This window comes from Dasypus novemcinctus, chromosome X (assembly GCF_030445035.2).
Source record: "Dasypus novemcinctus isolate mDasNov1 chromosome X, mDasNov1.1.hap2, whole genome shotgun sequence".
Lineage (NCBI taxonomy): Eukaryota > Metazoa > Chordata > Mammalia > Cingulata > Dasypodidae > Dasypus > Dasypus novemcinctus.
In genome coordinates this window covers 64,122,329-64,149,779 of record NC_080704.1, presented here as the reverse complement: position 1 = coordinate 64,149,779, position 27,451 = coordinate 64,122,329, and the positions used below count along the sequence as shown (strand labels likewise).

At 40.5% G+C, this 27,451-nt stretch overlaps 1 protein-coding gene across 1 annotated transcript in view; it reads left to right on the top strand.

The window, feature by feature from the left end:
- The first annotated feature begins 3,222 nt into the window (after positions 1–3,222).
- Positions 3,223–27,451, top strand: part of LOC101411756 (trophinin) — a 60,335-nt gene continuing 36,106 nt past the window's right edge. The window contains 1 exon segment of the mRNA XM_058291089.1: positions 3,223–3,288. Coding sequence (XP_058147072.1) covers positions 3,223–3,288 — 66 coding nt within the window.

The window sequence follows — 27,451 nt, the reverse complement described above, 5'->3', positions numbered from 1 at the left end:
CTGTGTGTTCTTCTGTGTCTGCTTGTATTCTCATTAGGTGACTTCAGGAACTGACCCTGGGACCTTCTAGAGTGGGAGAGAGGTATCATTTTCTTGCTCCAACTCAGCCCCCTGTTCTGCTACATCTCTTATAGTCTCTCCTCTGTGTCTCTTTATGTTGGGTTGTCTTGCTATGCCAATGCTCCATGTCAGCTTGCACTCCTCAATGGTGCAGAATTCCTGCATGGGGCAGCACTCCCACCCCAGGTGACATTCTCGCATGGCCTGGCACTCTGTGTGGGACAGCTCACAGTGCAGGCCAGCTTGCCTTCACCAGAAGGCCTTGGATATTGACCCCTGGACTTCCTATATGGTAGACAGAAGCCCAACTGCTTGAGCCACATCTATTTCCCTTTTCTGACTTTTTTTACCTTTACTTTTTAATGATACATTAAAAAAATATGAGGTCCCCATATAATCTCCACACTTGGCACCCCACTCCTACTCCCATAACAACAACCTCCTCCAACACCACGAGACATTCGTTGCACTTGGTGAGTACATCTCTGAGCATGGTCAGTCCAGAGATTCAGGTTCCCTGGGTATATATTAAACCCCAGCACCAACTACAGTTCCAGATAAAAGTAAAAGGAGAGGCTTGTGAAAAAAGATCACATCTGAGTCCAGCTCCATCACACAAAATCACAAACTCCAAAGTATGGCCAACTGACATGGCACTGAACTCCATCTGCCATGACCATAGAACCTGTGGGTCTCTGTAGCCCTCAAAAGAACGAATACCTGGGCTTTTATCTATTTTATCTGTCTCTGGGACTCTACTGAGGTGTGCATAAGGGCAACCCCTCTGATAACCTCCTGGCTCTTTTTGGAGAGTCATAGCCATATAAACTCATTTGTCCTTTCCACTTCCCCCTTGATTCAGGTCAAGAAGCATTTTTAACTCCTGGTATTATACATAGATTGAAATATTCTGCTGGTCCGAGATGACCCTTTCATTCAAGGCCATTTTCTAGTTACATCATCGGCTGGTACTTGGTAGTAATCCCTCAGCAACAGTGAGGCTCATCCCCAGGACTCATGTCCCAAGCTGGGGGGAAGGCAACACATTTACATGCTGAGTTTGGCTTTGAGACTGGCCACATTTGAGCAACATAGAGGGTCTCAGGAGGCAACTCTTAGGCACCTGGCAGCTATAGGCCTTGATCTTTTTTTTTATTGACTTTGTAATAATATTACATTAAAAATATATATATATATATATGAGGTCCCATTCAACCCCACCACCCCCACCCCACCTCTCCCCTCCCAGCAACACTCATTCCCATCATCATGACACATCCATTGCATTTGGTAAGTACATCTTTGGGCACCTCTGCACCTCATGGTCAATGGTCCACATCATGGCCCATACTCTCCCCCATTCCATCCAGTGGGCCCTGTGAGGATTTACAATGTCCAGTGATTGCCCCTGAAGCACCATCCAGGGCAGCTCCATGTCCCAGGGACGCCTCCACCTCTCATCTCTTCCTGCCTTTCCCCAAGGCCTTGATCTTAATTCAGGTGCACAGGCTCACAAGCATAGTCATTAGTCTGAAGGGCTCATTGTTGGACCTTCACTCTTTTTTGGTCTTTGCCATTGCACTTGGGGGATTGTTGCTCTTCCTTTAGGGACTGTGATAGAGCTCCCCTGGCTAGGAACTCAGAACTCCCTCACTTGTTGTTTTTAATTGTATCCACTATGAAAATATCCAAACATTTTTATGTACCCTGAATATATGCCCTGGAGAACTCCCTGACAACTATGTGTCCCCTGTCAATAACATCCTAAAACAGTATTCCTCCCCTGCAATTGTTAAAAGTCTCTGTGAACCAAAACTTCTTCAAAAGTGAAGCCCAATATTTTGCCAGGTCCCATTAACAGTAAAATGGAATATAACGATGAATTTAAAGGTTAGATATAGAATACATATTAATTTAGAAAAATTAAGGTAAAAATTAATTGAGGTGTCAAAAAGTTAAAAAATGCAAAAGCTTTGTTTTTGGTGTTTTGCCTTCCATCACTGCAATAAGTGATGTCCTGTATGCAAATTGGCAAGGTAACTACTTCCATCTTTTCCTCAGTGTCTACGTCCTTTCTTTTTCTTTTTTTTTCCAAGTTATTAAGCTTATCTTCACAGAAGTTTTAGATCACAGTAATTCATATATACAATATACAGTACTCCCACATATCCAACATAAAACCCTTTTCCCTTTCACAGCAATAATCTTTTTACATGTTCATACTCCATTTACTGAAATTGATGTACAGATATTGAGACAATAGCTTTCAAACAAGGTAACATTTGGGTTTACATTGTGGTTTATATTTTAGAATATGCAATTTTCTAAAGTTTTAGTTATCTTATGTTTTACATTATGATTTAGATTTTAGCCTATCAACCCTTATATCTTTTTGGTGTAATTTAACATGTCTTATATCCATCCTTGTGTAATCTTGTGGAATACATTAAAAAAAGATTTATTTATTTATTTATTTATTTCACTCCCCTTCCCCCCCCCACCCTGGTTGTCTGTTCTCTGTGTCTATTTGCTGTGTCTTCTTTGTCCACTTCTGTTGTTGTCAGCGGCACTGGAATCTGTGTTTCTTGTTGTTGTGTCATCTTGTTGTGTCAGCTCTCCATGTGTGTGGCACCATTCCTGGGCAGGCTGCACTCTCCTTCGTGCTGGGCGGCTCTCTGTATGGAGTGCACTCCCCGGCCGTGGGGCCCCCCCAAATGGGGACACCCTGCGGGGCACACCACTCCCTGCAAGCATCAGCACTGTGCATGGACCAGCAGCACACGTGTCAAGGAGGCCTGGGGTTTGAACCGTGGACATCCCATGTGATAGATGGACGCCCTAAACACTGGGCCAAGTCTGCCGCCCTGGAATACTTCTATTGCTCACACAGTTACATTGGTTCCATCTATTCAATACCTCTTTCACCCTGCCTTTAATGCCCCCAGTGACAGTCAATTTCGTTGCTTGAACGGCCGTGATCAGAGATACTTGCAACAGTGTTGAAAGCTTGATAGGCTCAACTGCCCTAATGCAATGGGAGCCACCATTTCTCTTGAGAGATAGAATTTCCTCTATTTGAGAACATCAGTCCTCCCCAAAATTGGGTATACCTTCACTGTCATTCTATGATCTCTATACAATGATATAACCAACTATGGCAAAATGAGCACTCACACTCCCAAAGAGCCTGCCCTGCATCGGATTATTCCCTTTAAGCGTCTTAAACAGGTAACCTTCCTTATTATATTTTTGAAAAGTTTTCTCAACATTATACTCTCAAACACATGCCTAACAATCTCCTATGTTTCTATGTTGCCCCAACCTCCCCCCAATTTCTTGAGCAAATTACCCATTACTCCCATTGCTAGGCCCCCTCAAGCCTGCAAAGCCACACCCAAAGGTAACCCTTTTCACCCATTTTATCCCTTCCTTGGACAAATACTTACCTACAGCTTATCATAGATTTCACCCATGTAGGTGTCAGCTTGCATCCTTCCTCTACCCCTCAATTTCCTTTAAGCCTATCATCCAGTCTCTAGCTCTCTGAGGTGGCTTGGTTTACTTAGTTCATATCACTGAGGTCATGTAATGTTTGTCCTTCAAATCCTGGATTGCTTCACTCAACAGAAGGTTCTCAAGATTCATCCATGTTATCACATGTGTTTGTAGTGTATTTATTCTTACAGCTGAGTAGTATTCCATTGTATGTGCATACCACAATTTTTTACTAGTGTGTGGGGTCATTGTCTTTATTTTTTTCCTTTATTTATATTTTTAATATTATATTCAAAAAATATTAGGAGCCCATATACACTCCACACCCTTTACCCCATTCCTCCCCCCATAGCAACACAATCTCCTCCATCATCATGAGACATTCATTGGATTTGGTGAATACATATCAGACCACCGCTGAACCTCATTGTCAATGGTCCACCTCATTGCCCACACTCTCCCACGTTCCATGCAGTCGGCCATGGGAGGACATATAATGTTGGTAACTGTCCCTGCAGCATCACCCAGGAAAACTCTGAGTCCCAAAAATGCCTCCACACCTCAACTCTTCCTCCCATTCCCCACACCCAGCAGTCACCATGGCCACTTTTTCCACAGCAATGCCACATTTTCTTCGATTACTAATCACAATAGTTCATGAATAGAATATCAGCAAGTCCACTCTCATCCACATTCTATTCCTCCATGCTGTGTATCTTGGAATTGTTGTGCCCATGCCACATCTATGTCAAGAGGGGGCTTATATTCCACATGGATGCTAGGTGCAATCCTCCTGCTTTCAGTTAAAGGCATTCTTGGCTCCCTGGTGTGGTGGTTGACTTTCTTCAACTCCATGTTAGCTGAGTGGGGTAAGTCCAACAAACCAGAGTGTAGGAGCTGAAGTCTGTTGAGGCTCAGGGCCTGGCTATCATATGGTCAGTCCAGAGATTCAGATCCCCTGAGTATATATTAAACCCCAGCACCAACGATAGCTCCAGGTAAAAGTAACAGGAGAGGCTTGTGAAAAAATATCACATCTGAGTCCAGCTCCATCACACAGAAACACAAACTCCAAAGAAGGGCCAACTGACATGGCACTGAACTCCATCTGCCATGACCATAGAACCTGTGGGTCTCTGTAGCCCTCAGAAGAACCAATAACCAAGGTTGCATCTACTTATCTGTCTCTGGGACATAAGGGCATAAGGGCAACCCCTCTGATAACCTCTCGGCTCTTTTTGGAGACTCATAGCTATATAAACTCATTTGTCCTTTCCATTTCCATCTTTTATTCAAGTCAAAAATCATTTTTAACTCATGGTGTTATATGTAGATGGAGATATTCTGCTGGTCTGAGTTGACTCTTTTATTCAACATCATTTTCTAGTTACATCATCAGCTGATACTTGGTAGTAATCCCTCAATGCCAGGGAAGCTAATCCCCAGGAGTTATGTCCCACGCTAGGGGGAATGCAACGCATTTACATGCTGTGGTTGGCTTTGAGACTGGCCACATTTGAGCAACACGGAGGGTTTCAGGAGGCAACTCTTAGGCACCTGGCAGCTATAGGCCTTGATCTTATTTCAGGTGCACAGGCTCACAAGCATAGTCATTAGTCTCAATGGCTCATTGTTGGACCTTCATTTTTTTTGGTCTTTGCCATTGCACTTGAGGGATTGTTGCTGTTCCTTTAGGGACTGTGATAGCGCTCCCTTGGCTAGGAAATCAGCACTCCCTCAGTTGCTGTTTTTAATTGTATCCACTATGAAAATATCCAAACACTTTTATGTACACTGGATATATGCCCTGTAGAACTCCCTGCCAACCGTGTGTCCCCTGTCAATAACATCCCACACAAGTATTCCTCCGCTGCCATTGTTGAACCTCTCTGTGTTCCAAAACTTCCTGAAAAGTGATGCCCAATATATAACCAGGTTCCCTTAATAGTAAAATGGAATACAGCAATGAGTTTAAAGGTTAGATATAGAATATATATTAATTTGGAAAAATTATGTTAAAAATAAAATGGGGTATCAAAAAATTAAAAATGCAAAAGCTTTGTTTTTGATGTTTTGCCTTCCATCACTGCAATAAGTGTTGCCCTGTATACAAATTGACAAGGCAACTACTTCCGTCTTTTTCTCGGTGTCTACGTCCTATTTTTTTCTTTTCTTTTTTCTAATTATTAAGCTTATCTTCACAAGAGTCTTAGATCACAGTAATTCATATATATAATATACAGTGCTCCCACATATCCAACATAAAACCTCCTCCCTTTTACAGCAATTATCTTTTTACATATTCATACTATATACTGGAACTGATATACAGATATTGAGAGAATAGCTTTCAAACAAAGTAACATTTGTGTTTACATTGTGGTTTATATTTTAGACTATAAAATTTTCTAAATTTTTAGTTGTCTTAGGTTTTACATTATGATTTACATTTTAGCCTATCAGCCCCTATATATTTTTGGTGTAATTTTACATGTCTATATCCATTCTAACTTACTCTTTTGAAACACTTCTATTGCCCAAACATTTACATTGGTTCCATCTATTCAATACCTCTTTCCCCCTCCCCTTAGGGCCCACAGTGACAGCCAATATTCATTACTTGAAGGGCTATGTTCAGAGATATTTGCATCAGTGTTGAGGGCTTGACATGCTCAACTGCCCTAATGCACTGGGAGCCACCATTTCTCTTGAGAGATACAGTTACCTCTATTTGATGGCATCAGTCCTCCCCAGGATGTGGGTATACCTTCACTCTCACTACATGGGTCTCTATCCAACGGTATAAACCACGATGGCAAAATGAGCATTCACATATACCATAGAAGCCTGTCCTGTGTCAGATTATCCACTTTAAGTATCTTAAAAAGGTAAATTTCCTTATTATATTTTTGAAAAGGTTTTCGCAACATTATACTCTCAACCAACTACCTGATAATCTCCTATGTCTGTATGTTGCCCCAACCTCCCCCCAATTTCTTGGGCAATATTACCCATCCTCCCATCCCTATCCCCCCACAAGCCCGCAAAGCCCCACCTAACGGTAACCCTATGCTCCCATTTTATCCCTTCCTTGTACAAATACTTACCTACAGTTTATCATAGATTTCACCCCTGTAGCTGTCAGCTTACATCCTTCCTCTATCCCCCAATTTGCTGTAAGCCTATCATCCAGTCTCCAGCTCTCTGAGGCAGCTTGGTTTACTTATTTCATATTATTGAGGTCATGTAGTATTTGTCCTTCAATGCCTGGGTTGCTTCACTCAACATAAGGTTCTAAAGATTCATCCATGTTATCACATATTTTTGTAGTGTATTTGTTCTTAAAGCTGAGTAGTATTCCATTGTACATATATACCACATTTTAATTATCCATTCATCTCTTGATGGGCATTTGGGTTGATTCAAACTTTTGGCAATAGTGAATAATGCTGCTATGAATATTGGTGTGCATCTATCAGTTTGTGTCCTTGTTTTCAGTTCTATTGGATATATATGCAGCAGTGGAATTGCTGGGTCATATGCAAGTCTATGACTAGTTTTTTGAGAAACCGCCAAACTGTCCTGCAGAATGGTTGGATCCTTCCACATTCCCACCAGCAGTGAATGAGTGTTCCCATTCCTCCACATCCTCTCCAGCATTTGTATTCTTCTGTTTTTTTCATAGCTGTCAATCTTATGGGAGTAAGATGGTACCTCATTGTAGTTTTGATTTGCATTTCCCTAATAGCTAGACATTTGGAGCATTTTTTTCATGTGCTTTTTAGCTATTTGTATTTCTTCTTTGGAGAAGTGTCTGTTTAAATCTTTTCCCAATTTTTAACTGGGTTGTTTGTCTTTTTATTTTCAAGATATAGGAAATCTATATATACGCAGGTTATAAGTCTCCTATCCGATATATGGGTACCAAATATTTTCTCCGATTGTGTAGGCTCTCTTTTCACTTTCTTGACAAACTACTTTGAGGTGCAGAAGGCTTTAATTTTGAGGAGGTCCCATTTATCAATTTGTTTTTTGCTGCTCGTGCTTTTGGTGTGAAGTTCATGAAGTCATTTTCTATTACATGGTGTTTTATATGCATCCCTACACTGCTTTCTAAAGTCTTTATGGTCTTGGCTCTTATATTTAGGTCTTTGATCCAATTTGAGTTGATTTTTTTATAAGGTGTCAGATGGTAATCCTCTTTCATTCTTTTACATATGGATATCCAGTTCTCCAGGCACCAGTTGTTTAATCGGCCATTCTCTCCGAGTTGAGAGGGTTTGGTGGCTTTATCGAATATTATATGACTATATATATAAGGATATATATCAGAACTCTCAATTGGGTTCCATTGTTCTTTGTGTCTCTCCTTGTGTCACTACTATGATTTTTTCACTACTGTAGCTTTGTAGTATGTTTTCAAGTCAGGTAGTGTTATTCCATTGATTTCGTTTTTCTATTTCAATATATCTTTGCCCTTTCATGGCCACTTTCCCTTCCACATAAATTTCATAGCTAGTTTTTCTAGTTCCTTAAAGAATGCTGTGTTGATGCTTATTGGGATTTCATTGAATGTGTAGATCAGTTTTCATAAGATAGACATCTTAATACTATTTAGACTTCCTATCAATGAACAGGGAATATTCTTCAGTTAATTCAGCTCTTCTTTGATTTCCTTGAACAGTCTTGTGTAGTTCTCTGTGTATAAGTTTTTTACATCTTTAGTTGAATTTATTCCTAAGTATTTGGATTTTTATTGACTATTGTAAATGATATATGTTTCTTGATTTCCTCCTGTGTTTGCTTATTATTGGTGTACAGAAATGCTACTAATTTTTGTGCATTGATCTTATAAATTCTGAATCTACTAAACATATTTATGAGTTCTAAAAGCTTTGTTGTAGACCTCTCAGGGTTTTCTATGTATAGGATCATGCCATCTGCAAATAAAGAAATTTTGACTTCTTCCTTTCCAATTTGAATGCATTTTATATCTGGTTCTTGCCTCAGTGCTCGAACATGTACTTCTAAGGCAATGTTAAATAGAAGAGGTGAGAGTGGGCTTCCTTGTCTTGTTCCTGATCTTAGAGGGAAGGATTTTAGGATTTCACCATTGTAAACGATGTTGGCTATGGGTTTTTCATATATACTCTTTGTCATGTTCAAAAATTTCCTTGTATTCCAATCTTTTGCAGTGTTTTTATCAAGAAAGTGTGCTGTATTTTGTCAAATGCTTTTTCTGTATCTATAGATAGTATCATGGGAATTTTCCCTTCATTCTGTTTATATGGTGTATTATATTGATTGATTTTCTTATGTTGAACCAGCCTTGCATACCCAGAATGAATCCCACTTGATCATGGTGTATAATTCGTTTAATGTGTTGTTGAATACTGTTAGCAAGTATTTTGTTGAGGATTTTTGCATCTAGGTTCATTAGAGAAATTGGCCTGTAATTTTCCTTTCTTGTGGTGTCTTTGTTTGGCTTTGGTACTAGCATAATGTTGACATCATAGAATGAGTTTGGGAATGTTCCTTCTGTTGTGATTTTTGGAAGAGTTTCAGCAAGATTGGCATTAGTTCTTTCCGGAATGTTTTGTAAAATTCACCTGTGAAACCATCTGGCCCTGGGCTCTTCTTAGTTAGGAGGTTTTTAATGACTGATTCTGTCTCATTACTTGTGGTTGGTGTGTTGAGATCATCAATTTCTTCATTTGTCAATATAGGCTGCTTTTGTGTTTCTAGGAATTTGTCCATTTCCTCTGAATTGTCATTTTGGTTGGAATATAGTTTTTCAAAGAATCCTTATGTGATAGTCTTTATTTTTGTGGGGCCAGTGGTGATATCTCCTTTCTCATTCCTTATTTTGTGTATTTGCATCTTCTCTCTTTTTTTCTTTGTTAGTCTTGCTAAGAGTTTGTCAATTTTATTGGTCTTCTCAAAGAACCAGCTCTTGGTCTTGTTTATCTTTTCAAGTGCTTTCTCATTTTCTATTTCATTTAGTTCTCCTCTTATCTTTGTTATTTCTCTCTTTCTACTTCCGGGGTTACTTTGTTGTTTTTTTACTAATTCCTGCAAATGTGCAGTTAGTTCTTCAATTTTCGCTCTTTCTACGGTTTTGATGTATGAATTTATGGCTGTAAATTTCCCTCTCAGTACTGCTTTTGCTGCATCCCATCAGTTTTGATATGTTGTGTTATCATTTTCATTAGTTTCAAGGTAGTTATTAATTTCTTTTGAGATTTCCTCTTTGACCCACAATTTTTCTAAGAATGTGCTGTTTAACTTCCATATCTTGGTGTGAAATCTGGGCCTCTGGCCCTTGCAGATTTCCAGCGTCACTCCATTGTGGTCAGAGATATTATTTTGTATGATTTCGATCTTTCTGAATTCATTGAGTCTTTCTTTATGGCCGAGCATATTGTCTATCTTGGAGAATGATCCATTTGCACTTGAGAATAATGTATATCCTGCTGTATTCGGGTATAATGATCTGTATATGTGTGTTAGATCCAGCTTCTCAAATATACTGTTCAAATATATTGTTTGTCTAGAGATTCTCTTTTGAGATGTTCTGTCCGAAGTTGATAGTGGTGTATTAAAGTCTCCCAGTATAATGGTAGAGTCATCTATTCTTTCACGTAGTTTTTCCAGTGTTTGCCTCACTTATTTGGAGGCACCATTGTTGGAACATAAATATTTATGATTGTTTTTTCTTCTTGAGAGATTGTAACTTTCACTAATGTGAAGTATCTTTCTTTGTCTCTCACAATTGTTTCACATTTAAAGTCTATTTTGTCTGATATTAATATAGCTACTCCTGTCTTTTTTTTAATATTGTTTGCTTGTAAGATTGTTTTCCAACTACTCACTTTCAACCTCCATTGATCCCCGGGTCTAAGATGTGTTTCTTGTAGACAGCGTATAGATGGGTCATATTTCCTTATTCAATGTCCCAGTCTGAATCTTTTGACAGGTGAGTTTAATCCATTGACATTCAGTGTTATTACTTTCAAGGAATTATTTATGTTAGTCATATTTTGATTGGACTTGTGTTTGTCATATTTTGTTTGTTTGTTTTTTACTTCTTCATTTTCTTTTTGTTGCTCTAACACTCTCCTCCAACACTGCCTCTCCTGTTTTTTTCCTTTCTTCCTGCAGAACTCCCTTTAGTATTTCTTGAAGGGCAGGATTGTTGTTGGCATACTCTTTCAATTTTCATTTATCTGTGTATATTTTGAACTCTCCATCATTTTTGAATGCTAGTTTAGCTGGGTAGAGTATTCTTGATTGGAATTTTTTTTCTTTTAGTACCTTGACTATATCATACCTCTGCCTTCTTGCCTCCATGGTTTCAGATGAGAAATCATCACTTAATCTTATGGAGCCTACCTTGTATGTTATGGTGTTCTTTTCTCTTACTGCTTTTAGAATTTTCTCTTTGTCTTGAGCATTAGATAATTTAACAGATGCATGTCTTGTGGTGAGCCTGTTGTGATTTATGATGTTTGGGCTGTTTTGTGCTTCCTGGACATGTACATCTATCTCTCTCAGTAGATTTGTGAAGTTTTCAGCCATTATTTCCTCCAACACCCTTTCTGTCCCTTTTTCCTTCTCTTCACCTTCTGGGATGCCTACAATACGTATGTTTGTGCGTTTTGAATTGTCATTCATGTCCCTAAGTCCTAGCTGGATTTTTTCTATCTTTTTATCGATCAGTTGTACTATATGTTTGATTTCAGATGTACTGTCTTCCACGTCACTAATTCCCTCCTCTGCCTCTTCTAATCTGATGCTATTTGCTGAGAGTGTATTTTTTTTCAAATTCTACTCAATTTATTCATTTTTTAAAAAGATATTACATTCAAAAAATATGAGGTCCCATTCACCACCCACCGCCCCGACCCCACCACTCCCTACACAGTAACACTGTCCCCCATCATCATGTCACATCCATTGCATCTGTTGAGTACATCTCTGGGCATCGCTGCATCCCATGTCCCGTGTTCCACACCATAACCCACACTTTCCCACGTTCCATCCAGTGGGCCATGGGAGGACATACAACATCTGGCAATTGTCCCTGGAAAACCAGCCAGGACAACTCCAAGTCTCAATAATGCCTCCACATCTCTTCTCTTCCTCCCATTCCCCGCACACAGCAGCCACCATGGCCACTTTTTCCACATTAATGCCACATTTTCTCGATTATTAACCACAATAGTTAATGAATAGGATATTATTAAGTCCACTCTGATCCTTACTGTATTCCTCCTTCCTGTGAACCTTGGCTTGGTTGTGCCCATTCCAAATCTATGTCAAGAGGGGTTTAGATTCCACATGGATATTGGATGCAATCCACCTGCTTTCAGTTGTAGGCACTCTAGGCTCCATGGTGTGGTGGTGGTTGACATTCTTCAACTCCACGTTAGCTGAGTGGGGTAAGTCCAATAAATCAGAGTGTTAGAGCTGAAGTCTGTTGAGGCTCAGGGCCTGGCTATCATATTGTCAGTCCAGAGATTCAAATCCCCTAGATATATCTTAAACCCCAGCACCAACTACAATTCCAGTAAAATAGCATGAAAGGCTTGTGAAAAGAGATCCCTTCTAAGTCTAGCTCCATCACACAGAAATACCAGCTCCAAAGAAGGGCCAATTGGCATGGCAGTGAACCCCATCTGCCATGACCATAGAGCCTGTGGGTCTCTTTAGCCTTCCAATATCAGGAGTTGTATTACTTTATCTGTCTCTGATACTCTGCTCAGGTGTGAATAAGGGCAATCCTTCCAACAACATCCAGACTCTTTTTTAGAGACTCATGGCCATATGAACTCATTTGTCTTTTCCATTTACCCTTTACTTTAGGTCAAACAGCATTTTTAACTCCTGTTATTATATGTAGACAGGGATATTCTTTTTCTTTTTTTTTTGATTTTGTAAAAATATTACATTAAAAAAAAATATGAGGACACATTCAACCCCACCACCCCCACCCCACCACTCCCCCCCCCCCCCCGAGCAACACTCATTCCCATCATCATGACACATCCATTGCATTTGGTAAGTACATCTCTGGGCACCTCTGCACCTCATGGTCAATGGTCCACATCATGGCCCATACTCTCCCCCATTCCATCCAGTGGGCCCTGTGAGGATTTACAATGTCCGGTGATTGCCCCTGAAACACCATCCAGGGCAGCTCCAAGTCCCAAAGACGCCTCCACATATCGTCTCTTCCTGCCATTCCCCATACCCATTAGCCACCATGTCCATTTTTCTCACTCCAATGCCACCTTTTCTCTGTGGACATTGGATTGGTTGTGTCCATTGCACCTCTATGTCAAGAGGAGGCTCAGATTCCACATGGATACTGGATGCAATCCTTAGACAGGGATATTCTGCTGGTCTGTGTTGAAACTATAAATTAAGGTCATTTTCTAGTTATGTCATCAGCTGGTACTTGGTAGTGATCCCTCGGTGCCAGGGAGGCTCATCCCCAGATGTCATGTCCCATGCTGGGGAGAAGGCATTGCATTAACATGTTGAGTTTGACTTTGAGACTGGCCACATTTGAGTAACACAGAGGCTGTCAGGAGGGAATTCTTAGTCACAGTGCTGCTCTAGACCTTGTTCTTATTTCAGGTGTATAGGCTCACAAGCATAGTCATTAGTATCATGGGCTCACTGTTGGACCCTCATTCCTTTCTGGGTCTTACCATTGCACCTGGGGGACTGCTGCTGCTACCCTAGGGACCATGACAGAGCCCCCCCCCAGCCAGCAACCTAGTACCCACCCAGCTGTTGTTTTTAATTGTTTCCACTATGAGTATATCCAAACATTTCCATGCACCCTGGACACATGCCCTGTATAACTCCCTGACTACCATATATCGCCTGTCAATAACATCCCATACCAGTATTCCCCCGCTGCCATTTTTTAACCACTCTGTGATCCAAAACTTCCTGAAACATGAAGCCCAATATAATGTCAGGTTCCCTTACTAGTAAAATGGAATATAGCAATGAGTTTAAAGGTTAGATATAGAATACATATTGACTTGGAAAAATTCTACATGCTATCTTTTTCTTTTCTTTTTTCCTAATTATTGAGCTTCTCTTCACAAGAGCCTTAGATCACAGTAATTCATATATAGAATATACAGTACTCTCACACATCCACCATAAAACCTCTTCCCTTTCCACTGTGATAATCTTTTAACTTATTCATATCTTATTTACTGAAACTGATGTACAGACTCCTAGACAATAGCTTTCAAACAAGGTGACATCTGTGCTTACATTGTGGTCCATACTTTAGGCTATAGAGTTTTCTAAATTTTTTAGTTATCCTATGTTTTACATTATTAGTCTGTCGTCCCCTATATGTTTTTGGTGTAATATTACATGTTTTATATCCATCTTTGTGTATTCCCGTGAAACTCCTCTCTTGCCCCCACATTTACCTTGGTTCCATCCATTCAACATCCATTTCCCCCTCCCCTTGGGGCCCACAATGACAGCCAATCTCCATTTCCTGAGGCGCCACGTTCAGAGAGACTTGCAACAGTGTTCAGGGCCTGACTTGCTCAACTGCCCTAATGCCCTGGGAGCCACCCTTTCTCTCGAGAGATGCAGTTCCCTCTATTTGATGGCATTAGTCCTCCCCAGGATGTAGGTCCACCCCCACTCTCACTTCATGGGTCTCTACGCAATGGTACAACCCACCCTGGCAAAATGAACATTCAGACATTCCCCAGGAGTCCGTCCCATGTCAGTCCATCCCCTCTGAGCATCCTAAACAGGTAACTCTCCTAATTATATTTTGATACGGTTTTCTCAGCATTTTACTCTCAACCAACACCTGACAATCTCCTATGTTCATATGTTGCCCCTCCCTCCTCCCCCAATTTTTTGGGCTATATTATGCATCTGCCCATCCCCAGCCCCCCTCAGACCCACAAAGCCCCACCCAAAGGCAACCCCATTCCCCCATTTTATCTCTTCTTTGTGCTCATACTTACCACCAGCTCATCATAGATTCCACCCCTGCAGACGTCAGCTCACATCCTTCTTCCACCCCCCGATTTCCGGTAAGCCTTTCTTCCAGTCTCTGAACTGTGGTGTTCATCCCCACCATATCTGTTATCTTTTGGCATATGTCTGCCATTTCCTTCCAAGGGTTTTCTTCATATTGTTAATCTCTTCCTTTACTTCATTAAGTTGGTCTTTAATATATGTTTTGAGGTCTTTATTTACTTGTCCAATGTTCTTCTACCCTTCCTGGTTTTTAGTTTGTTCATTGGATTCATGCATTTTTTCCTGATTTTTGGTTTGCTTTGTAGTTTTTTGTTGCTGTCTGATCATCATTTTATCTTTTTTGTTTTTTTAATTTTTTTTATTGACTTTGTAATAATATTACATTAAAAATATATTTGTGAGGTCCCATTCAACCCCACCCCCCCCACCCCCCCTCTACCCCCCCAACAACACTCGTTCCCATCATCATGACACATCCATTGGATTTGGTAAGTACATCTTTGGGCACCTCTGCACCTCATAGACAATGGTCCACATCATGGCCCATACTCTCCTCCATTCCATCCAGTGGGCAATGTGAGGATCCACAATGTCCGGTGATCACCCCCGAGGCACCATCCAGGGCAGCTCCACGTCCCAAATACGCCCCCACCTCTCATCTCTTCCTGCCCTTCCCCATACCCATCGTCCACCATGTCCACTTTTCCCAATCCAATGCCACCTCTTCTATGTGGACATTGGATTGGTTGTGTCCATTGCACCTCTATGTCCAGAGGAGGCTCAGATTCCACATGGATGCTGGCTGCCATCCTCCCATTTTCAGTTGTAATCACTCTAGGCTCCATGGTGTGGTGATTGTCCTTCTTCAACTCCATCTTAGCTGAGTGTGGTAAGTCCAATAAATCAGATTGTAGGTGCTGGAGTCTGTTGAGGCTCAGGACCTGGCTATCACATTATCAGTCCAGAGATTCAAATCCCCTAACTATATCTTAAACCCCAACGTTAACTGCACCTCCAGCAGATTAGTATGAAAGTCTTATGAAGGGAGATCCCATCTGAGTCCAGATTCATCACACATAAACACCATTTCCAGAGAGGGGCCATCTGACCTGGTAGTAAACCCCATCGGCCATGACCATAACTCTCATGGGTCTCTTTAGCCTTCATAGGAACCAATATCTGGGGGTTGTATCTGCTTTATCTGTCTCTCTGACTCTGCTCAGTTGTGCATGAGGGCAATCCTTCTGCCAGCCTCCAGACTCTTTTTTAGAAACTCGTAGCCATATAAACTCATTTCTCCTTTCCATTTCCCCCTTACTTTAGGTCAAACAGCATTTTAAAGTCATGTTATTTTATGTAGACATGGATATTCTGCTGATCCGCATTGAACCTTCCGTATAAGGTCCTTTTCCAGTTGCATCATCAGTTGGTATTTGATAGTGGTCCCTCGTTGCCAGGGAGGCTCATCCCCGGGTGTCATGTCCCACGCTGGAGGGAAGGCATTGCATTTACATGCTGAGTTTGGCTTCGAGACTGGCCACATTTGAGTAACATGAAGGCTGACAGGAGGAAATTCCCAGGCACAATGTTGCTCTAGGCCTTGTTCTTATTTTAGGTTTATCAGCTCACAAGCATAGTCATTAGCATCAGGGGCTCACTGTTGAACCCTCACTCCCTCCCGGTCCCCGCCACTGTACCTGGGAGACTATCGCTGCTCCCCTAGGGACCACGACAGAGCACCACTGGCCAGGAACCCAGTACCCCCCCTGCTGGGTTTTTAATTGTTGCCACTATGAGTATATCCAATCATTACCATGCACCCTGGACATATGTTCTGTACAGCTCCCTGTCAGCCATATATCACCTGTCATTGGTATCCCATACCAGTATCCCTCCATTGCCATTGTTGAAACACTCTGTGATCCAGAACTCCCCGAAATTTGAAGCCCAATATAATGTCATGGTCCCTTACTAGGGAATGGCATATAGCGATGGGTTTAAAGGATAGATAAAGAACTTGGATAAAGTTAGATAAAGAACTTAGATAAAGAATGTTGACTTGAAAAAATTCCACATCCTATCCCTTTCCCCCCCCCCCCAATTATTCAGCGTTTCTTCGTAGGAGTCCTAGACCACAGCAATGCATATATATAATATACAGCACTCCCATACATCCACCACAACACGTTTTTCCTTCCACAGTGATACTCTTACACCCTATTCACATCATATTTACTTAAGGTGATGTACAGAGTCTGAGATATTAGCTTTCTAACATGGTAATATCTGTGCTTACATTATGGTGCATACTTTAGGATACACAGTTCTTTACATTTTTAGTTCTCCTATGTTTTACATTATGGTTTACATTATCAGTCTGTCGTCTCCTATATGTTATGGTGTAATATTACATGTTTTATATCCATCCTTGTGTACTCTCAAGAAACTCCTCCCTTGCCCCCCATTTACTTTGGTTCCACACATTTAACGTCCATTTTCCCTTCCACCTTGGTGCCCACAGTGACAGTCAACCTCCGTTTCCTGAGGAGCCACTTCCAGAGATAGATGGAATAGTGTTTAGGGCCTAACTTGCTCATCTGCCCCAATGCCCTGGGAGCCACCCTTTCTCTCGAGGGATAGAGTTCCCTCTATTTGGTGGCATTAGTCCTCCCCAGGATGTGGGTCCACCCCCACTCTCACTACTTGGGATTCTACCCCATGGTGTCACCCACTCTGGCAGAATGAGCATTTAGACATTCCCCAGGAGCCCGTCCTGCATCAGACCCTCCCCTCCGAGCATTCTAAACAGGTAACCCTCTTTATTATATTTTGATATGATTTTCTCGGCATTTTACTCTCCACCACCTCCTAACCCTCTCCTGTGTTCGTATGCTACCCCTCCCTCCCCCCACTTTTGGGCAACATTACCCAACCGTCCCTCCCCAGCCACCCTCAAACCCGTAAAGCCCCAACCAAAGGCAACCCCTTGCCCCCATTTTATCTCTTCTTTGTGTTCATACTTACCACCATCTCGTCTTAAGTTCCACCCCTGCAGACATCGGCTCATATCCTTCCTCCACCCTCCGATTTCCTGTAAGCCTATCGTTCAGTCTCTTGCTATCTAGGGCAGCTTGTTTATTTCATATCATTGAGGTCATGTAGTATTTGTCCTTCAATGTCTGGGTTGCTTTACTCAACATAAGGTTCTCAAGATTCATCCATGTTATCACATGTGTTTGTAGTGTGTTTGTTCTTACAGGCGAGTAGTATTCCATTGTGTGTATATACCACATATTATTGATCCACTCATCTGTTGATGGGCATTTGGGTTGATTCCAACTTTTGGCAATAGTGAACAATGCTGCTATGAACATTGGTGTACATATATCGGTTTGTGTCCTTGTTTTCAGTTCTGCTGGGTATATACCCAGCAGTGGTATTGCTGGGTCATATGGCAAATCTATGGCTAGTTTTTTGAGAAACCGCCATACTGTCCTCCAGAATGGTTGGATCCTTCTGCATTCCCACCAGCAGTGGATGAGTGTTCCCCTTCCTTCACATCCTCTCCAGCACTTGTATTCTTCTGTTTTTTTCATAGCTGCCAATCTTATGGGTGTAAGATGGTATCTCATTGTAGTTTTGATTTGCATTTCCCTGATAGCTAGAGATTTGGAACATTTTTTCATGTGCTTTCTTGCCAATTGTATTTCCTCTTTGGAGAAGTGTCTGTTTAAGTCTTTTTCCCATCTTTTAAATGGGTTGTTTTTCTTTTTATTTTCAAGATATAGGAGTTCTTTATATATGCAAGTTATAAGTTTCTTATCAGATATATGATTGCCAAATATTTTCTCCCACTGTGTGGGCTCCCTTTTTACTTTCTTGACAAACTCCTTTGAGGTGCAGAAGGCTTTAATTTTGAGGAAATCCCATTTATCTATTAGTTCTTTTGCTGCTCGTGCTTTTGGTGAGATATTCATAAATCCATTTCCTATTAAAAGGTCCTCTAGATGTTTCCCTACACTGCTTTCTAAGGTTTTTATGGTCTTGGCTCTTATATTTAGGTCTTTGATCCATCTTGAGTTGATCTTTGTATAAGGTGTGAGATGGTAATCCTCTTTCATTTTTCTACATATGGCTATCCAGTTCTCCAGACACCATTTGTTGAATAGGCCACTGTCTCCCAATTGAGAGGGTTTGGTGGCTTTATCAAATATTATGTGGCTATATATGTGAGGTTCTATATCAGAGCTTTCAATTCGATTCCATTGGTCTATGTGTCTTTCCTTATGCCAATACCATGCTGTTTTCACCACCGTAGCTTTATAGTATGTTTTGAAGTCACGTAGTGTGATTCCTCCAATTTCGTTTTTCTTTTTCAGTATGTCTTTGGCTATTCGGGGTTTCTTTCCTTTCCAAATAAATTTCATAGTTAGTTTTTCTAGTTCCTTAAAGAAGGCTGCGTTGATTTTTATTGGGATTGCATTGAATGTGTAGATCAATTTTGGTAGGATAGACATCTTAATAATGTTCAGTCTTCCTATCCATGAACAAGGAATAGTCTTCCATTTATTTAGGTCTTCTTTGATTTCCTTGAACAATCTTGTATAATTCTCGTTGTATATGTTCTTTATTTCTTTAGTTAAATTTATTCCTAAGTATTTGATTTTTTTATTTACTATTGTGAATGGTATTTGTTTCTTGATTTCCTCCTGATCTTGCTGATTATTGGTGTACAGAAATGCTACTGATTTTTGCGCATTGATCTTATAACCTGCGACTTTACTAAACTCATTTATGTGTTCTAGGATCTTCGTTGTAGATCTCTCAGGGTTTTCTATGTATAGGATCATGTTATCTGCAAATAATGAAATTTTGACTTCTTCCTTTCCAATTTGAATGCCTTTTATTTCTGGTTCTTGCCTCAGTGCTCGTGCAAGTACTTCTAAGACAATGTCAAATAGGAGCGGAGACAGTGGGCATCCTTGTCTTGTTCCTGAGTTTAGAGGGAAGGAGTCTAGGATTTCTCCATTGTAAACAATATTGGCTTTAGGTTTTTCATATATACTCTTTATCATGTTCAAAAAATTCCCTTGTATTCCAATCTTTTGGAGTGTTTTTATCAAGAAAGGGTGCTGTATTTTGTCAAATGCTTTTTCTGCATCAATAGATATAATCATATGATTTTTTTCCTTCAATCTGTTTATATGGTGTATTACGTTGATTGATTTTCTTATGTTGAACCATCCTTGCATACCTGGGATGAATCCCACTTGGTCGTGGTGTATAATACGTTTAATATATTGTTGAATACGATTAGCAAGTATTTTGTTAAGTATTTTAGCGTCTAGGTTCATCAGAGAAATTGGTCTGTAATTTTCCTTTCTTGTGATGTCTTTGTTTGGCTTTGGTACTAGGGTAATGTTGGCATCATAGAAGGAGTTGGGTAATGTTCTTTCCGTTTCGATGTTTTGGAATAGTTTCAGCAGGATTGGTGTCAGTTCTTTCTGGAATGTTTTGTAGAATTCACCTGTGAAGCCATCTGGCCCTGGGCTCTTCTTAGTTGGGAGATTTTTGATAACTGATTCTATCTCTCTGCTTGTGATTGGTTTGTTAAGATCATCAATTTCTTCTTTTGTCAATATGGGCTGCTTATGTGTTTCTAGGAATTTGTCCATTTCCTCTAGATTGTCATTTTTGTTGGAATATAGTTTTTCAAAATATCCTCTTATGATAGTCTTTATTTCTGTGGGGTCAGTGGTGATATCGCCTTTCTCATTTCTTATTTTGTGTATTTGCATCTTCTCTCTTTTTTTCTTTGTTAGTGTTGCTAAAGGTTTGTCAATTTTGTTAATCTTTTCAAAAAACCAGCTCTTGGTCTTGTTTATCTGTTCAAGTGCTTTCTTATTTTCTATTTCATTTAGTTCTGCTCTTATCTTTGTTATTTCCTTCCTTCTTCTTCCTGTTGGCTTACTTTGTTGTTGTTTTTCTAATTCCTTCAAATGTGCAGTTAGTTCTTCGATTTTTGCTCTTTCTTCTTTTTTGATATATGAATTGATGGCTATAAACTTCCCTCTCAGTACTGCTTTTGCTGCATCCCATAAATTTTGGTATGTAGTGTTATCATTATCATTTGTTTCAAGGTAGTCATTGATTTCTTTTGAGATTTCCTCTTTGACCCACTGTTTTTCTAAGAGTGTGCTGTTTAATTTCCAAATCGTGGTGTGAAATCTGGGCTTCTGTCCCTTGCAAATCTCCAGCTTGACTCCATTGTGGTCAGAGATAATGTTTTGTATGATTTCAATCTTTCTGAATTCGTTCAGCCTCTCTTTGTGGCCTAGCATATGATCTATCTTGGAGAATGATCCATGTGCTCTTGAGAAAAATGTATATCCTGCTGTGTTTGGGTGTAGCGATCTATATATGTCTATTAGATCGAGCTCCTCTAATATACTATTCAGATGTTTTGTTTCTTTGGTGATTCTCTTTTGAGATGTTCTGTCCAGAGTTGATAGTGGTGTATTAAAATCCCCCACTATAATTGTAGATGTATCTATTCTTTCACTTAGTTTTTCCAGCGTTTGCCTGACGTATTTAGAGGCACCCTTGTTAGGGGCATAGATATTTATGATTGTTCGATCTTCTTGACAGATTTTCCCTTTCACTAAAATGTAGTATCCTTCTTTGTCTCTCACAATTGTTTCACATTTAAAGTCTATTTTGTCTGATATTAATATAGCTACTCCTGCCTTTTTTTGGTTATTGTTAGCTTGTATGATTGTTTTCCAGCCATTCACTTTCAATCTCCATGCGTCTCTGGGTCTAAGATGTGTCTCTTGTAGACAGCATATGGATGGGTTATATTTCCTTATCCAATGTCCCAGTCTGAATCTTTTGATAGGTGAGTTTAATCCGTTGACATTCAGTGTTATTACTATCAAGGAATTATTTGTGTTAGCCATATTTTGATTGGATTTGTGTTTGTCATATTTTGTTTGTATATTTTTTTGGTCTTTTTTGTTGTTGTTGTTGGTCTTATACTCTCTTCCAACTTTGCCTTTCCTGTTTTTTCCTTTCTTCCTGCAGAACTCCCTTTAGAATTTCTTGAAGGGGAGGTTTCTTGTTGGTATACTCTTTCAGTTTCTGTTTGTCTGTGAATATTTTGAACTCTCCATCATGTTTGAATGCTAGTTTAGCTGGATAGAGTATTCTTGGTTGGAAATTTTTTTCCTTTAGTACCTTGACTATATCATACCACTGTCTTCTTGCCTCCATGGTTTCAGAAGAGTAATCAGCACTTAATCTAATTGAGCTTCCCTTGTATGTGATGGTTTTCTTTTCTCTTGCTGCTTTTAGGATTTTCTCTTTGTCTTGAGCCTTGGATAATTTGATAAGTATATGTCTTGGGGTGGGCCTGTTGGGGTTTATGACTAGTGGAGTGTGCTGTGCTTCTTGGATATGTACATCTGTCTCTTTCAGTAGATTTGGGAAGTTTTCAGCCATTATTTCCTGCAACACTCCTTCTGACCCCTTTCCCTTCTCTTCACCTTCTGGAATGCCTATAATACGTATGTTTGAGCGTTTTGCATTGTCATTCAGGTCCCTAAATCCTAATTGGATTTTTTCTATCTTCTTATTGACCCATTCTACTATCTGTTTGATTTCTGATGTACTGTCTTCCACATCACTAATTCCCTGCTCTGTCTCTTCTAGTCTGCTGATATTTGCTGCAAGTGTATTTTTGATTTCTTGAACTGTGGTGTTCATTCCCATCATATCTGTTATGTTTTTGCGTGTGTCTGCAATTTCCCCTCCAAGTGATATCTTCATGTTGTTAACCTCTTTCATTAATGCATCAAATTTGTCGGTGATAAATGTTCTGAGTTCTTTCATTGCTTGTGCCAAGTTTTGCTCCCCTTCGTGATTATTGGTTTGTTGATTGGATTCAGTCATGTTTTCCTGATTATTGGTTTGGTTTGTAGATTTTTGTTGCTTTCTGGTCATCTCTTTATTTTGACGAATTTAATCAGTTCCTTAGCTTCTTTGTCTGCTTTTGGAGGTTAATTAGTTGTTATTTTTGCATAGGTGTTATATCTTCTCTTTGTCACTTTTTTCTTCTTACTCAAGTTACTTGTTGTTGGTTAAGTTCACTTTAGAAGAAAGTATTAGTGTTGGGAAAAGGCAATTGTGTCAGCAAGGGTAAAGTGTAAAGTGGTATTGGTAATGTATGTTAACAAAGCAAGAATATGAGATCTGGGAGGATGGAGGTTAGATTCATGTAGATCGTATAGAGTTATAGCTGTAGGTAGAGTATCTTTTATGAAGTAGATGACTGAATATAGGCGGAATATGGTATGAACTACAAAGCTATTGTTTTCATGAGAGAAGGAAAAAGAAAAGAAAGGTAATAGTTTCAAGAGTGGATAACAGACAGAAAACAGAACAAAGGTATTAGAAATTAAGAGTTAGACACTTTGTGGATCAAAGAATGGGAGGTGGGGGGTGGAATATAGGAGAGACAGTAGATGATAGTGGTTATCAAGATGCAGGGGAAGAGGGATAGTGTAGGTAGCCTAAATCAGTTCACACAGAAATGAGGCAGTGGAGGATGGGAAAACCCAGCAAATGTGAGGTGTTCCCTGTAGCATGTATTGTGTACTTGAATTAAAATAAAATAAGTGGAAAATGAGAGACAAGAGGGAAAGAGAGAACCAAAAAAAAAAAAACCACTAATTATAATAAAGAAAAAAAGAAAGACAAGAAGAAAGGAAGAAAGAAAAAGAGGATAGGCAAGCGGTGGGGAACAGATGGGGGGAGAGAGATACAGGTATACACGTGTCACAATTGCAACACTATCTAAAACAACAACCAAAAAAACCCCTAAATATCTGTATAAAAAAAAGAAAAAGGACTTTGGGGGAGACGCTAGGAGAAAAGACTAGGGGATAATGCAATATTAGCAATCAGGGCATCAAAAAGAGTAAAAAATAAGATAAAGTGAAAATAAAAACAAAACAATATGAACCATTAAAGATAAAACGCAAACATTGAGGTCCAGGGCACTCAAGGACCCCAGGTAGACCCCAGAGCGTGATGGATTCAGGGGTGGAAAGTCTGAGACACTGAAGACTCAAGAGGTGTGAGTCTGGGGTGTGGACCGCCAGAGTTCAGGGGACCCAGACCTGGCAAGCTCAAATCTGGTCCACAGAAAGCTTAGGAGCCCCGCAGTGCAACACAGCCCTCAGGGATCCCCGTAGCTGGGTGCCAGCCCTGTGGGGGAAGCCAGATCTGCGAATTTTATATTGAATTTCTGATCCCTGAAATTCACCTAACTCCTAAGGTATCAGCCTTTGGACAGCTCCCTCCCTGTGCTCCCTCGCAACGGCCACTTGAGGGCGCCTCTACACCACGGCCAGTTCAATGACCCAGATCCCAAGCCCCGCCGGGTGGGGTGGGCTTCAGCTGGAAACGCCGAAAACAGACTCTAAGATCCGAAATCCCAAACTTCGCAAAATATCCTCCAATCAGCTTCCAGACGTGTCCTCCTCCCTCACTGCACCCTACAACAGTCTCCCAATTGTGTCCCCTTATTGTCCAAAATCCAATTCCGTTGCAGATCGGCAGCCGGACCTGTGGGGATGGGGCTACAGGCGGAAGCACTGCCCCCCCTGTCCGGCGACCAAAAACGTCCCCCGCTTCACAAGAAAACACCGTCTGTCTCCCCAAATCAATCTGCAAAGGAGTCTTGTCCCAACAATCCCTCACCAGCCAGCCCAGTATCCGCGAATTTCTCAGCACCGCAAAGCCTCTAGTAAAAGGAAAAAAAAAAAACAAAAACCCTGGCCGCCGCGGCTCCGGAGCTTCAGGAGCACCCGCTACCGCGGCTCCGCCCACCCAAGGAGGGAACTTCCCGAGCCCAGCTGGGACCTCCGTTTATATATTATAGATGTATCCTCTCTGTTACCTTCCCACCGAATTGACGTCCAGACACCTTCCAACCAGCAAAAATCCCCAAAACAGCGCGGTCTCAAAGAGCCTTCAACGCTGCCCAGCCGCCCCCTGCAGAGACACTACCAGGCAAGCTCACGCAGCCACCATCTTGCCGAAAAGCCTTCATCATCATTTTATCTTGACGAGTTTAATCAGTTCCTTAGCTTCTTTGTCTAGTCCTGGGGGTTAATTAATTGTTGTTCATGCATAAGTGTTATGTCTTCTCTTTGTCACTTTGTTCTTTTTACTCTATTTTCTTGTTGTTGGCTAAGTTCACTTTGAAGGAAAATATGAGGGCCAGGGAAAACAACATGAGTAAGAAAAATATGTATAAAGTAGTATTGATAATAGATGTTAACAGAGCAAAAATGTGAAATCTGGGAGAATGTATATTAGTCTCATGTAAGCTGTTTAGAGTTATATCAGTAAGTAGAGTACCTATAATGATACAGTCAACTGAATATGGGGAGGAATATAGTATGAATTAAAAAGCCAGTGTTTTCATGAGAGAGGGAAAGAGAAAAGAAAGACAATAATATCAAGAGTTAATAAAAGACAGAAAACAGAACAAAGGTATTAAAAATTAAACATCAGACAATTTGGGGCCAAAGAAAGGGAGGTGGAGTGTAAGAGAGACATTTGATGATGGAGGATAGTAAGATGTGTGGGAAAGGGGATAGTGTAGGTGGCCAATATCAATTCACACAGAAACGAGGAAATGGAGTATGAGGAAACACAGCAAATGTGAAGCGCTCCCTGCAGCACCTATTATATAAATAATGTAAAATAAAATAAGAAGAAAAAGAGAGAAAAGATAAAAAGAGAGAAGAAAAAAGGTTGTGGCCAAAGAAAAAGGATGGAAACAAGCAAGAGAAAGAAAATGAGAAAGAAAACTAAATAAATGAAAAAGGACTTTGGGGGAGAAAATGGGAGAAAAACCACAAGATAATGCAATATTAGCAACCAAGACAGAAAAAAAAAAGAAAAAAAGAAAAAAACACAAATGCCTAGTGCTTGAACAATCAAGGACCTCAGATGAACCTCAGGGTGTGGTGGATTTAGGGATTAGAAATCTGTGATATTGCAGACTCAAGGTGTGTGAGTCTCTGGAGCATGGGCCACCAGGGTTTAGGGGACATATACCTGGGAACCATGCATCCATTTAACAGGGGGCCTGGGAGCACTGCAACGCAGCATAGCCTTCAGAGATCCCTGCAGGTGCATGCCAGTCCTGGGGGGGTCCCGCCCACAAACTCTGATCTCCATGTCAAATGCCCAAAATTCCACCTCTCACAAGAATCTCTTCTGTCACTGTCTCACCAACTCGACATCCAGACACCTTCTGCCCTGCAAGCCCCCAAAACAGACTGCTGGGGGTGCTGCTGCACTACAAAGAGTTCAGGGACTGCTGTGGCCTGGCAGCCAGCTGTAGGGGAAGGGGCTCCAGTCAGAACCCCTGACCTCCGAGTCAGAAATCCAAAATTCCACTTCTCACAGGAATCTCCTCCGTCATTGTCTCACCAAATCAACTTCCAGACACCTCCAGCCCAGCAGGTCCCTGAAACATATCGCTCAGAGCTTGGGAACTCCCCAGTGAAGCAAAGCCTCCAAGAATCACCAACTCTGGACCGCCAGCCCCAGGGGGAAGTGTTCCATGGATGACCCTGACCTCCATGAAAGAAACCCAAAATTCTACCTCTTATAAGAATCTCCTCTGTCACTGCCACACCAAATCGATGTACAGACACCTCCTACCCTGCAAACACCCGAAACAGCCCGGTCCAGCAGGACTCCAATCCTTCTCAGCCACTTCTTTGAAGGAGAGATTATAAGGTGCACTCACTCAGATGCCATCTTCCCCTGCCATGTCTTTTCACTTTCTTGTCAAACTCCTCTGAAGTGCAGAAGGCTTTAATTTGGAGGAAGTCCCAGTTATCTATTTGTTTTTTTGCTGCTCATGCTGTTGGTGTGAAGTTCATGAAGCCATTTCCTATTACAAGGTGGTTTATATGCTTCGCTACACTGCATTCAAAAGTCTTTATGGTCTTGGCTCTTATATTTAGGTTTTTGATCCAACTTGAGTTGATTTTTGTATAAGGTGTGAGATGGTAATCCTTTTTCATTCTTTTACATATGGATATCCAGTTCTCCAGACATCATTTTTTGAATAGGCCATTCTCTCCCAGTTGAGAGGGTTTGATTGTTTTATAGAATCTTATAGGACTATATATATGAGGATCTATATCAGAATTCCGAATTCGGTTCGATTGGTCTGTGTGTCTCTCTTTGTGCCAATACCATGCTGTTTTCACTACTGTAGCTTTGTAGTATGTTTTGAAGTCAAGTAGTGTGATTCCTACAATTTCGTTTTTCTTTTTCAATATGTCTTTGGCTACTCGGGGCCTCTTTCCTTTCCAAATAAATTTCATTGCTAGTTTTTCTAGTTCCTTAAAGAGTGCTGTGTTGATTTTATTGGGATTGTATTGAATGAGTAGCTCAGTTTTGGTAGGATAGACATCTTAATAATATTTAGTCTTCCTATCCATGAAGAGGGTTTATTCTTCCATTTATTTAGATCTTTGATTTTCTTGAACAGTCTTGGGTAGTTCTCTGTGTATAAGTTTTTTACATCTTTAGTTGAATTTATTCCTAGGTATTTGATTTTTTATTTACTATTGTAAATGGTATTTGTTTCTTGATTTCCTCCTGAGCTTGCTCATTATTGGAGTACAGAAATGCTACTGGTTTTTGTGCATTGATCTTATAAACTGCCACTTTACTAAACTCATTTATCAGTTCTAAAAGTATTGCTGTAGACCTCTCAGGGTTTTCTATATGTAGGATCATGTCATCTACAAATAATGAAATTTTG